The sequence below is a fragment of the Artemia franciscana genome, chromosome 17 (genome assembly GCF_032884065.1).
Source record: "Artemia franciscana chromosome 17, ASM3288406v1, whole genome shotgun sequence".
In the NCBI taxonomy this organism is placed as follows: Eukaryota; Metazoa; Arthropoda; class Branchiopoda; order Anostraca; family Artemiidae; genus Artemia; species Artemia franciscana.
This window is the reverse complement of record NC_088879.1, coordinates 29,497,992-29,512,198: the sequence shown is the minus strand read 5'-3', so window position 1 is coordinate 29,512,198 and position 14,207 is coordinate 29,497,992. Positions and strand designations below refer to the sequence as shown.

The 14,207-nt window shown below is 33.7% G+C and overlaps 1 protein-coding gene and 1 long non-coding RNA gene across 2 annotated transcripts in view; both read right to left on the bottom strand.

The window, feature by feature from the left end:
- Window positions 1-14,207, bottom strand: part of LOC136037533 (sucrase-isomaltase, intestinal-like) — a 215,458-nt gene that overhangs the window by 65,991 nt on the left and 135,260 nt on the right. The window contains exons 26-27 of the mRNA XM_065720255.1: window positions 13,646-13,771; window positions 9,914-10,045 (exon numbers count right to left, since the gene is read on the bottom strand). Of these exons, the coding sequence (XP_065576327.1) occupies window positions 9,914-10,045; window positions 13,646-13,771 (258 nt within the window). The remainder of the gene's footprint in view (window positions 1-9,913; window positions 10,046-13,645; window positions 13,772-14,207) is intronic.
- On the bottom strand, window positions 11,641-13,382 carry LOC136038123 (uncharacterized). The gene is made up of 2 exons (XR_010620132.1): window positions 13,192-13,382; window positions 11,641-12,554 (listed from the first exon to the last, which is right to left on the bottom strand). It is a non-coding gene; the product is annotated as an uncharacterized LOC136038123 (long non-coding RNA).

The window sequence follows — 14,207 nt, the reverse complement described above, 5'->3', positions numbered from 1 at the left end:
AAAAACGAAACTAGGATTCTACAGCCTATGTTAGAAAGCTCTATCTGAAGTTGCTCAACAATAGTGTTGTTACATCGAATTGTGTTTCTCCTATAGACTGAAAACTTCTTTCAAGTAAGCAGCAATTAGTTCCAAAGGTAAGACATGTGACGGCTCCCTGGCTACGCTATCAAAATATTTCAATACAGTATTAAACAAAACAAAAATTTAGATATCCAAAATGGAGAAGTTTCCTTTAGATTGAATGTGCTATCATTTACTTTTGGAAAGGTCCGAGTTAGGATGATTCAGGAGCATTCGTTTGATTGAATTATCTTTACATTTAATCAAATTATATAGAGTGGTTCAAAAATCATTCCATATCACAAATTGAATGAAATTTAGACACAAACATTAATGAATGTATTCGTAGCTAGCGCTCGGATTACCTTATCGAAATTAAAAATTAAAAGTAGAATTCAATATTTTGATTCTTAGGCCAATAACCAACAAAATAGAGAAATATTTATTATTTTGAAGAATAATGAAGTTTTATTCTTTGATATAAACTTGACGTAAATTAGGTATTTTTTCCAAGACTACACTACCTTTTTCTGACGAAGAAATAAGCCTTCAAGTGAGGATAAAACAGATACAAAAGTATGGATATTACGACCAAATATACAGTGACGATCAGCATCAGATACACTGAGATGACGATCATTTTAATGTGATTTGAAATATCCAGAAATTTGTGTCTATTTTCACTGTATAATAGACTGACTTGTCCCCATTTGAAATTTTTTGTTCAAAATGAAGATATTGGCGATAAAAATAAATAGAATACATTTCCCTAAAAATAAATTTTTCAAAGAAAATTAAAAATTCCTATTAGAACTTAAGACGAGCAGAAATAAAGTAGAATCGTGGAAGTCACTATCAGAGAATGAATAAAACCCAAAACAAACAGAAATTAAGTGACTGACATCAAATTAAGCCATAAAAGATACTGATTTAGACGAATGAATAAATCATAAGACGAGTAATAAATAAAAGAATACTCAAGTAAAACCTAAGACGATCAAAAATTACTATAATCAGAATTTATGCTTCTGTGATCTCTCCCACCCCAGAGACTATTTTTCTTCATGATATTTGTTCTTCTATAACTTTTTCTGTAATATTTTTGATAAAAACACGGAGTTAGGGCCATGGGGCATAGCCAAATTCATTACGATACCCTGTGTATTTAGTACTTGTTCACAACCAAAAACAAAGTAAGGGGAAATGGACCCTGTCAAGATGTTAATAAGTATTCCACTAATAATCATATTAAGGTTCGAGTTCAAAAATAACTTCCGAAGTGAATTCAAATTTTTGAGAATAACTAGTAGGGAGGGGACTTATTTAAACAAAAGGTGTTTTATCACCTACAATTACCTACAATTCGGTAACTAAATGGTTTTTAAATTTGTTTTGATAAAACAAAGCAGTGGAAGACTTGAAAATACTTTCATATCCCCTGAATTTCAGAAACATAATTTATTAGAGTCTGCACTTGGGCACATGCAAACACCAAGGTTAGCTTTTAATCCTCCCAAGGAAAACCTAGTTGACGGGGTATTGTTTTAACAAATACTGTCAATGTTATCTACACCTATACCAGCCAAATTCGAACGCTTAATGAGACTCAGAATCAGAAATGGGCTGGTCAGGAAGGGATTAATGTATCAGTTAGAAAAAAGTCTATTTAGAAGAAGGAACTTTAAGAGATTTTTTATTTCTCACCCGGAAACCAAACATTCTACCGTGGCTTAAACAAATTTGAAAGTAATTCTTTCAAATGGGTAAATAAATTAATATCCACTTTGGATCCATTTACTGCAAGGGGAAGCCAGTCTACTATTTCATGGATCAGACATATGAATCTGAATCCCAGTAAATTAAAAAAATTATTTAAAGGGAGCAAAGAAAAGTAATCGACCAAGAAAATGCAACGCGGATCTGTTGACTACAGTGGAGGTTCAGAGTTTACAGTTTGACAAAGGCTTGCAAAGTTTCAAATGTGTATTTTGACTGCAGCTCATACGCCTCCGACAGATGAGGCTTCAGTGAAAAAGCTCGAAAGATTTTTATGCAATAGCGGAAAGAATGTTCCAAAAGTAAATTTTGATTGTCTGGAGGCTAAGTATCTGACATCCTTAGAAGAAATAGGTAAGTTCGAAAAATAATATGAAATTCTAGGGTTTGGGGGGGGGTCTTCAATATGACACGGAATCTAGTGAACGGGGAAAGAAATCAAATGAAAAGGGGATTTTACCTTAAATCAGGACGTCATTGGTAGATAATATAAAAAATCAGGTTTGGACCATCTATGAGCCCCCCCTCAATATATATATATACTCATATGGTCCTTTCCCCCCACATTAATTCAATCCCTCAGTCTTTGTCTCCAGGTAAAAATACAGAGAACGTCATTAATATCCCATGTATCTTTTCTCATTTAAAACTGAAAGAATATTGAAATATTATATAATATTTTGCAAGTTTCATGGCAATCAAGGGGTAGAAATTCCAAAAGAAAACAAAGCTACTTTACAATTTAAAAATTCTCAAAGTTTCCTTTTGCAGAGTGCTAAAGTGGTTTTAGACTGTGAAGCGACACTGTAGGACGAATCTAAGCCACCAAGGCTAAATATAGTCAAAGAGATGCAAACTTGTAGCTGTTTCCCATGCCCCTGCGTAACTAGAATCATCTAAGAAATTCCGTTTTTTAGAGTTTTTTTAGACCATTGATGAATTGAGTAGCATGGAAAAACACTGGTGGCACTATTAGTAACTATAAGTAAGTCTATTTAAGTATTCAGACGTCACGTCAACTATCCCATGTCATTATCGGAAGAGGAGCAGCGTGCCCTAGTAAAGGGAATAGTTTGCTGCGTTTTTAGGGTTGCTTCTACTGGGAAAGATGCTCTTGAAGAAAATGATCACCTTATTGACACCAATTCAACAGAGAAAACCAACTTTCAGGGGTGGGGCCTATAATACTTGCAATTTAAAAATTCAACAGGTGATCTTTCATCTGGTTTTATACATAGCTTCAACTACGATCTGAAGTATGTCCTACCAGGAATGGAACAACTTCAAAGAAATGGACCTACATATGACGCATAGGCGGAACATAGCTTTTTCACAAAATCAAACTTAAAACACCAAAAAAAAGATGTTTATATTGGAATTTACGAGGAAATGGGTTGAAGACGGCTCTGAGTACAAGAATAATGTTTGCTTTTTCGATTTCTTCCGATAATTCCCCAAATATTTGAGCCTATTGATTCAAATGGTGAAAAAACATGGAAGGCTTCTCCTTTATCAAGCAACGATTTTCAGAGAACTTGATTTGTTAACGGTTCGTCCAACAACTATGATTTGTTAACAGTCAATAGTGCCTATCCTTATGATTATTTTAAGTCCATGTCGAGATTCGCTGAAGTGAATATTCCCTCAATCAAGTCATTTTACAACATCCTGCGTGATTGTAGGTATACTTCTGATGAACATAGCTTTACCAAAAAGGTGTAGGCAGAGCGTGGGTGTAAAAATGGGTTTAATTACTGCAAGTTGTATTGGTCAAGTGATGTTCTCACTTTGTTTGACATTGTGTGTAAAACTACGGACATTCTTTACGAGGAACTTAGTCTTGATCTAAGGTATTATTTTTCACTCCTCATATGATGATGGACCTCCTCATCCTAGGGATTAGAGGGGAAAATATCAGACTCATCACCAACAAGGATCAACACTTTTTTATCGAGACGGCAATGAGGGGTGGGTAGGAGCTTCATGGGGATCATTTCTCGAATACTGACCCAATTGGAGAGAAGACGGAAGACAAGTCGGATGCAGTGTTCTTTGATATGAAATCCCAATATCCCTCGGCCATGACTCATTGTTCTCTACCCTGCAGTGATCAAAAATGGTTCAATGATTCTTCAGCCCCTGATTTCCGCGATGTCTGCGGTGTTGAAGAGGAAGGTCGGTTAAATGTTTTTTTTTTAATTGATGGGGAGATATCAGTGGAGCTTTATGATTTGGTAAAGGATTTTGTTTTCCATGCATTTATACAATTGTGTCTAGGGACTCTCTGAGTCCAAACAACAGATCTTTGATGGAGGAGGAGGAAATAAATTTGACATCTTCAAAACATAGCCTTATTACCAACCTTCAACCAAAAAAAAACATATTGTCGTACAACATGTGACGTTAACATGGATGCGCGACAACGGTTTTAATGTTTAAAAGATTTACAGAGCCCTCAAATTCAGTCAAACATTTATTTGAAAACCATTGATGACACTTTTATCAAGAATAGTTGGTAAGCGATATAAAAGGTCCAAAGAGAAATTCAATAACTCATTCTAGTTTCGCCCTATGCTAAAATGTGCGAAAGTGTTTAAAATAGAAGCTGTTGTGACGTTCTGATCGCTTCCGAACAATATGGTCGAATTATTGCCGACTCTAACTACGCTTCTTTTCCAATCATTTTTTTTTTCTTCAAAAATTTAGTAAGGGCGTACTCACACGCTATGTGGAAAAGAAGTTTGACATGGACCTTTATAGAAAATGTACTGTTAAAACTACAATTCTAGAGCGAAAATGTTGACAGTTCGCTCGTTAAACTATAGGAAAATTAGAGTGAATATTGAAAAAGTTGCCATGAGTACCATTTCCATCAAGGTTTATGCTTGTAGAAATGTTGTTAGAATCTTTCCCGTTGGGCAATACTTAACTTGCGACCGAGAAAAGAGTGTCCGTCATCATGAGGGTATGGGTGTGAGTAAAATTCATTAACAATTTCCAAAAGTTGGGGACCCTAGTGGCACAGAAGGGGGGATGGCTGTGGCTTTTTGCTGCAAGGGTGGTTACCAAATAAGAGGGGGGGGGGAAGATGCCAACGCAGTTTTATATATAGAGCAGATTTTTCTTTGTACTATGTGTACTTTTGGTTTAAATATACAAGTTGTTGTTGTTTTATAATCTAAGTTCTATTAAAGTTTTTTTCTAGTTATGCAAACGTTTTTTATTGTTATTAAGAAATTATGTATGTAAATATATTAAATATAATAAACGACTCGATTTTAACTCAGTTTTTAATTTTCACTGCATGAGATCGCACACAGAAAACACGCATTCATAGATTGTCTATAAGACTATAACCACATTTAAGAGCTTTCTGTGTGGCCCATCAACGAGAAGGAAAATGGCACTTTTGATTAAAATACTTCAAAATTAAGGTGAAATGTTGGTGACAGGGATTGATCATCAATAAAAATATATACTATTGCTATAGTGTTTTACAAGAGTCATATGATCGGATAAAAGCAATCGAACCTCAAATTAAATACATAAAGGGCTTAGATGATTTGGCCAAAATGAAAGAGCAATTGTCTGAGGAAGTGAGCAATTGTTCACAGTACGCTCCCATCAGAGAAAAATTTCCGTTACCATTGTCCTAACCAATTTCTTTCAACAGACTAAATGTATGCAAGCTCAGGCACTGAACTATAATCATTATACTGTGTACAAAGTGGTTTGTGTCTCAAGATCCCTCGTAACTTTAAACAAAAAAATTTACATGGGTCAACCTAAATTCTTTTCAGCTTACAATCAGGGTTGGAATGACACACAAGCCCTTTTTTACAGCTAAAAAGATCTCCAATTTCATTTATTAGGAAATCAATGTACAAATCCTCCTATAACAGCAAAGACAGCACCCATTGATAGGACATAGTGGAAATGGGCAACGACATAATAAGTATCATGGAGAATAATATCAATTCTGGAGTTTGATAGTACAACCCCTGTAAGTCCTCCCACAGTGAATAAAAATACGAATCCTAGGGCCCACAGTATAGAGGGAGTTATAGTGAGTCGTGTCCCGTGTAAGGTCCGGATTCATCTAAAAATCTTAATTCCCGTAGGAATTGCAATGATTATAGTTGCAGCAGTAAAATGTGCTCGAGAATCCACAGCCATTCCCACAGTGAATATATGATGGGCCCAAACAACAAAACCAAGAATACCAATAGCAAGTATAGCATAGATCATACCTAATGTACCACACGCTTCCTTCTTACCTCTTTCTTGGCTAATAATATGGGACACTATTCCAAATCCAGGTAAAATTAAAATATATTTCAGGATGCCCAAAAAATCAAAATAAATGCTGATAAAGGATGGGGTCTCCACCACCCGCGGGATCAAAGAAAGAAGTATTTAAGTTATGATCAGTTAATAATATAGTAATAGCCCCCGCTAGGACTGGAAGCGATAAGAGGAGAAGAACGGCCTTAATTCCCACTGCCCAAACGAAAAGAGGTATACGATCGATAAATATTGATTGAGGCCGTATATTAATGATAGTAGTGATAAGATTCACAGCTCCTAAAATAGAAGAAACTCCCGGCGTGGGCAATGGCCAAGGAAAGAGGAGGATATACTGTTCATCCAGTTCCTGTACCTCTTTCAACTATAGATCTGGCTAAGAGAAGAGTTAAAGATGGTGGAATTATTCAAAATCTTAAGTTATTTAATCGAGGGAAAGCTATATCCGGGCCCCTAATATAATGGGTACCATTCAGTTACCAAATCCCCCAATCAAGATTGGTATAACCATGAAAAAAATTATAATAAACGCATCAGCTGTCATAATAACATTATATACTTGTTTGTCACCAATCAGGGTACCTGGTTGACCTAATTCTGCTCGAATAAGCATTCTTAAAGAAGTTCCAACTATACCCGCTCAAGCCCCAAAAATAAAGAATAAAGTTCCAATATCTTTGTGATTTGTAGAATAAAATCAACGTTGCATAAGTAAAGTGGCCGATTATAGGTGCTAAATTGTAAATTTAGTTAAGGATTATTCCTTTTACTATGGTCAATTTATGGCTCAGTAGTTTTAAAAAAATATAAGATTGCAAATCTTAGTTGTTTCTAACCCGGGCTTAATCAGTTATAAATCACTTTATCACCGGTGATGGTGATTTTGTATATAAGTGTTTTGTGCACGTAAGATTTTGATTCTTAAATAGAAATTTACATTTCACATATAATAAGTAAAGATGAGGTGCCTGATAAAAGGATTACGTTGGTATGATTTACTTTAAGATCCTCCAACTCTTAGGAATGTTTCCCTATGGTCAAAAATCAAGTAAATTTTCTCAGGCCCGTAGCTTTTGACAGGTAAAATTTAAGTTGTTTAATTTTTCAATATTGTAAATCAGCATAAAATGCAAAATCAGTTGGTGCATTTTTGGTTCTCAAAATTCCTATATATTCTTTCGTTTGTGATTACTATTGGGCCAATTTGCTCCTAATTTACAGTTTGTGATCAAGAGATTTTTGGTAATTGTAAATACTGGGGTGAATACATATTTATGACTGCTACGCTTTACATTCAATTAACCTAATCCATCGCTATTTTACTATGCTGAATTTTCGGGCTATATAGGAAAGATTAAAGTTATTTTTAAATCCGTATTGTTATACATCTTTCAAAAGTAATGAAAATAAATTGTGATTTGATAAAACCAACACTATTGATAGATAACATATGTATGACAAATTTTTACCAGTAACATTGTTTCCTCAGGAAATACGTTCAATTTTCAGTATAGATTAAAATTTCAATTTTTTTATAAAGATGAATTTTATTTACTATTTCAAGAGCAAATAGACAGGGTCCCAGGTAGAAACATCGTGTTTTTACTACAATATTTTAACACTCAGGTTGACAGAAATAGGGATAAATTGTATCCTAGCCTAGTTAGATTTAGCCCAAGACAAGAAAACACTAATGGCTTAAGACTTTTGCAATTTTGTAGGCATAACAAATCTAAGTATAACTAAAACTGTGTTTGGTCATAAAATGGCTCATACGTTAAGATTGTATTCACGTGATGATAAGACAGCACACCTTATTGATTATTTTATCATAGACCAAAGACTGAAAGGATCATTACTAGATACTAGCGTATATAGAAGTTTTGCTATTGATGTTAAAATTAGAGATCACCATTTAAAAGTGTCTAGGGTTAATTTAAAGTTGAAGTTTGGGAAGGATAGCTACCTCCTAGGAAGTTATGATATTAGTAGACTCAAGGATGAGAATTTGAGAGAAACATTTGAATACTAAACTGGAGATTTCAAAATTTTGTAGTGTGGAAGATGGATGGAATAATTTTAGGAAAACACTCTGTGAAGTTGCTTTTGGCGTCTTAAGGAAGGAAGCTAGGACCGCAGCCAAGAATATTATCAAAAAAGTTTTATGTTTCATAGAGAAGAGCAGGGGCTTGTAAGAAATTATCTGGGTGATAGATTATAAAAAAAAAAACAAGAGAAATTTGAAGAAAGTGGAGAAAAAATAAAAATTAAAACAAAGGATGTACGAAGTTGAGGCCATGGAGTTAACAAGGATCTGGAAGATGGAGCTAGACGATATAGAAGTAAAATATTGTACTGGCAATAAACTGAGAGGGAGTAGTCGATCTGGTATATTCCCAGTTTAAGATAGTAATGGGGCAAAAGTAGTGACAAGGAAAGAGATAAAGAGAAATGGGAAGAGCATTTAGAGAAGGTAAACTGATATAGAGTTGTAGAAGAAGATATAGAGGAGAATGAAAAAGTTTGTGATTTCTTGGACCTGAAAGAAAATATTTTTTGTGAGGAAGAATTGGTGACAGTAATAAAAACATTAAAAAGTAATAAGGCTCTGGGTACTGATAGTGTGGTAAATGAGTTCCTGAATTATGGTGGCTCCAAGGTTAGAAATAAGCTATTGAAGATTATGAATATAGTTTTTGAAATAAAGGGAAGTATCTAGCGATTATAGGAAGACCTTAATTGAACCAGTGTGAAAAAAAGGTGATAAGATTGAGAGTTTTAATTATTGAGGCATTATACTAGTCTCTGTATGTAGAAAATTACTTGTTAATATGATACTTTTAGAATAAGAGATTAGGTAGACAAGGTTTTAATAGAAGAGAAGTGAGCATTTTAGAACAGGTAAATGATGTGCCGACCAAATTTTCGCTCTTAGGTCAACTATTCAAAAGTACCTGAGTTGTCAAATTACGTTTTGTAAATTACGAACTATCGTATGATTCTGTTGATAGAATATCTTTAGCGAGGGTCATATCCTTTAATTGTACAGCAAACAAATAAATTAAAGGGATTAGCGCTATGTGTGAGAATAAAATTGCTGCGATTAACATAGGAAATATGGTTAGGAGCTCGTTTCGACATTCGACACATTGCCGAAGATTAATTTTTTTCGGCCAAACCTGTGTGGCTAAATGGAAAGAACGTCATCCTGGTTTCGGATGGGAGGATATTGTAAAGAAAAATTCAAAGGAAGTGGCTACTTTCCTGGAGGGTGTAAAGAGGGAAGCTTTGAGTAGATTGCGATGGAGGTGGAGTGTGCGTATCTGAGTTGGCCTAAGGCGGCTTGGTGCTAAGGTGAGTTGGTAGTAGTAGTAGTAGTTTTCTCATGTTATTCTAAGCGAGAGTATACAAGCACCCACTTTTCTGGGCACCTATTTCCAGGTAAACCCATGGCAATTTGAAATTATTAAACAAACTTTCAAATTTGGATGTAAAACCTGTTAAAGTGTAAAACCTTGTGTCATTTCTGTGACAAAAACATTGTAACCTTTTTTTTTGTTTCTATTTTTTGAGGGGGCCTTACTCATTTAGCTACTACATTTGTGCTCCTTTTCATATTTTAGACAATGTTACATCAACAAGCTTGTAAAAATGAAATACAAGTAATGTTTATAAGCCTCTTCTTATATTTTTCAAACAGCCCTAAATTTTTCATTTTCTGTCTTGTAATAGAATTATGTCAAAGTTTGGTAGAAATTAAAAGACTTACCAATATTGTTGCAAACTTCAGTCCCCTTGATTTAATTTCTTTCACGTAGTCTGGTAGATCCGGGAAGTTTATTGGACTTATTGTAAAGTCCAATGCCCTATCCATAATATCGATATCGCCATACTGTACATCCTTTAAAACACAAAATTAATTATTTGAAGAATAAATAAATATCATGACATTTAAAATACTTTGACAGGAGCTATTTTTGCAACAATAGGATAAGTATATTCATAGTTTCTAATAGTGAAGACTAATTAACGGTGGCTGTGAGTTTAAAAAAATTCACCTGCTCTCAATTTGTCTGACAGATTCAATTTTTATTTAATTTAGAATTTCGTTTTTGTCATTATCCTTTTTTAAAAGTATTGAACTTATTCTCACTTTAGAATTAAACTAAACAGAATTTTAAAATCATGTTAAACTTTATAAGGTAAAAAAAAAAAAAAACAATCCTTCATTAAGACAATACAAGCAGTCGAAGGTTGTTGAAGGAGCTTTTACAATTAATTAAAGGAGCTGTCACCACTAGAAATTTCTGCACCCTCTGTCATCTCTTGGCAACCAGCTTCAGCAGTAATCTCTACCCTAAGACTAAAAGGAAGAATTATTAATGTGACTATACTGTCCGTTAACGCACCTATCAGAGACAGCCCTGACGACGCTAAATAAGCATTCTACTTTGAGCTGCAGAGAATGTTCGATCCATCCAAGGACCCGACATATTTTTTGTCGGTGGTGACTCTGACCAAAAGCTCGGTAAACCAGATACAAACACTGAAGGAGTGATCAGAAGCCATAGAATTAATATGGATGCCCGAACGGCGACAGGTTGCTACAGCATGCCAAATACAGTAACCTATATCTGATTAACGGCCGGTTCGAGCATAAGAAGCAACAGCTTGTGACCTGGACATCTAATAACGGGGTCATTAAAGCCCGGATTGACCATTTCCTCGTCAGCAGACGATGGATGAGCTCATTTATGTATGCAAGAGACTACAGAGGCTCAAATACAGGCTTAATCAACGGATCACTTTCTTATCATCTGTGAATTCAGTCAAAGACTAAGCACCCACGAAAAGAAGATAAAAACCCATCGGTTTAATGTATCAAAACTACTGAGTCCACAGGTCAAAGCTGATTTTGAGCTACCACTTAGCAACCGGTTTGAGGCTCTTATTGCCTACACTGACATCGAAGATCGATGGTGTCAACATCGATATATATATATATATATATATATATACTAGCTGTTGGGGTGGCGCTTCGCGCCACCCCAACACCTAGTTGGTGGGGGCGCTTCGCGCCCCCCCCAAGCCCCCCCGCGCGCGTAAGTCGTTACGCGCCATAATAGTTACGCGCCATTGTAGTTGTGTCCCTATGTCCCACCTGTGAATATAGATAGATATATATATATATGGTTTTAACTACGTAAAACTTGCGAATATACAACATTCTTTGCTGTCCCATTGTCTTTGCATATAAATAGATTGTCAGGTTTACCGACTCTTGAACATGCAACATATAATGGTCCATGGGAAAACAATCTGTATTCAGATCTATACCTCATGATTCTAATGATTGCCCTTGAGCTTTGTTGATGGTGATTGCTAATCGACCATTCCCTGTCCCGGTGTCCCGGTCGTCATTTACATCCCCCTGTTTCCTCCGGTGTCCCCGTTGTAGTTGTGTCCCTGTGTCCCGGTCGTCATTTATATTCCCTGTGTCCCGGTCGTCATTTATATCCCGGTGTCCCGGTCTGTATATACATTCGTTTTTTAGTTTTGTTTTTCTCCTTTATTTTTTTCCTTTTTTTTTCTTTTTTAGCTTATTTAGATTTTTAGATTTTTTAGTTTTTTTATTAGTTTTTAGTTTTTTTTTCTTTTTAGTTTTTTTGTCCCGGTCGTCATTTATATCCCCCTGTTTCCCCCGGTGTCCCCGTTGTAGTTGTGTCCCTGTGTCCCGGTCGTCATTTATATTCCCTGTGTCCCGGTCGTCATTTGTATCCCGGTGTACCGGTCTGTATATACATTCGTTTTTTAGTTTTGTTTTTCTCCTTTATTTTTTTCCTTTTTTTTTCTTTTTTAGTTTATTTAGATTTTTAGATTTTTTAGTTTTTTTATTAGTTTTTAGTTTTTTTTTCTTTTTAGTTTTTTTGTAGTTTTTACCTTCTTTTTAGTTTTGTTAATTTTTTTTTTACTTATGTCCTGGTCGTCATTTATACTCCCTATGTCCCGGTGCTTTGTTGATTGCTAATCGAACATTCCTTTTGTCCTGGTCGCTTTCTCTTTGAGTGTCGTCATTTATTTTTTTCTTTTTTAGTTCTTTTAGTTTTTACCTTTTTTAGTTTTTTTTAGTTTTTTAGATGAAAATTTTTTTTAGTTTTTTCCTTTTTTTCTTTTTAGTTTTTATTGGTTTTTACCTTTATGTTAGCTTATTTTTCAGTTTTTTCCTTTTTTTTTAGTTTTTTTTTATTTTTTATTTTTTTTAGTTTTTTACCTTTTTTTAGTTTTTTTAGTTTTTTTAGTTTTTTTAGTTTTTTAGCTTTTTTACTTTTTTTATTAGTTTTTAGTTTTTTTGTAGTTTTTGCCTTTTTTTAGTTTTTTCAGTTTTTTTTTAGTTTTTTATTGGTTTTTACCTTTATTTTAGCTTATTTTTCAGTTTTTTCCTTTTTTTTAGTTTTTTTTAGTTTTTAGTTTTTTTTAGTTTTTTACCTTTTTTTAGTTTTTTTAGTTTTTTTAGTTTTTTAGCTTTTTTATTTTTTTATTAGTTTTTAGTTTTTTTTGTAGTTTTTGCCTTTTTTTTAGTTTTTTTAGTTTTTTAGCTTTTTTATTAGTTTTTAGTTTTTTTGTAGTTTTTGCCTTTTTTTAGTTTGACAACTTATTTTTATATATATAGATAGTTTTTTTTTTTTACTTATGTCCTGGTCGTCATTTATACTCCCTGTGTCCCGGTGCTTTGTTGATTGCTAATCGAACATTCCTTTTGTCCTGGTCGCTTTCTCTTTGAGTGTCGTCATTTATTAGTTTTTTCCTTTTTTTCTTTTTAGTTTTTTATTGGTTTTTACCTTTATTTTAGCTTATTTTTCAGTTTTTTCCTTTTTTTAGTTTTTTTTTATTTTTTATTTTTTTTAGTTTTTTACCTTTTTTTAGTTTTTTTAGTTTTTTTAGTTTTTTAGCTTTTTTACTTTTTTTATTAGTTTTTAGTTTTTTTTGTAGTTTTTGCCTTTTTTTAGTTTTTTCAGTTTTTTTTTTTAGTTTTTTATTGGTTTTTACCTTTATAGTTTTTTTAGTTTTTTAGCTTTTTTATTTTTTTTATTAGTTTTTAGTTTTTTTTGTAGTTTTTGCCTTTTTTTAGTTTTTTCAGTTTTGACGTCACCTGATCCAGTTTTTTCAGGTGACGTCACCTGACACATCCATCCACACATCCACAGACAGACAACTTATTTTTATATATATAGATATATATATATATATATATATATATATATATATATATATATATATATATATATATATTATCTCTTAACCGCTAAAATTTGTATACAAAATACATCTGTATTCTACCCAAATGAAATAACCCGTAAAGACCTCTTAAAATGGTGTTAGTTGTTGTCTATGCACATTCTAAGGTATGTTTAGACAAGGCCATCACTTCAGTCAATATCTTGACATTTGCTAAAGTGTAAACCGCAACTATAAAGTATTTATGTAAACTTGGCATTCTTACGTGTGGAATTTCAGCTGCTGCGGTTCTATCAACAACGGCACGTATCGCACTTGTATTTTCATATCCCCATCTGCAAATTTGGAAACCTAGTGCCCAATATGGGGGAATGAAGCTTCTTCCAACAGCCTGAAAAAAATAATGCCGAAATAGTTTGCATTAAGGAGTCGCATAATTACTCTAATGCGCATAAAATAGTACTAGCCTAAACTGGGTTTTAGTTCAATGCTGAAAAGTTATAAGAAAGGGAAATTAGTATCGTCTTAGAGGAAGAAAAGCTGCCTGGTGTTGCCGCCTAAAATCCTAAAATTAATTAAAAGAACTCAAATAAACCTTTTAGTGGATTCCTTTTTCTCAGCATTAAATTATTTGTTTTCAGGTTTATTTGGCAGTTCAATAATTACTTTTAAGTAATGAAAATGGGAAGCAGAATATATGGGCTTTTGGCACTTTTGCATTGATTAGATAAAAAAAAAGGTGGTTAAGATGAAAGTAAAGAGCAACATTAAAGTTTAAAACGAACAGAAATTATTTTCATATCTTTTATATGAAGGGGTAAACCCCC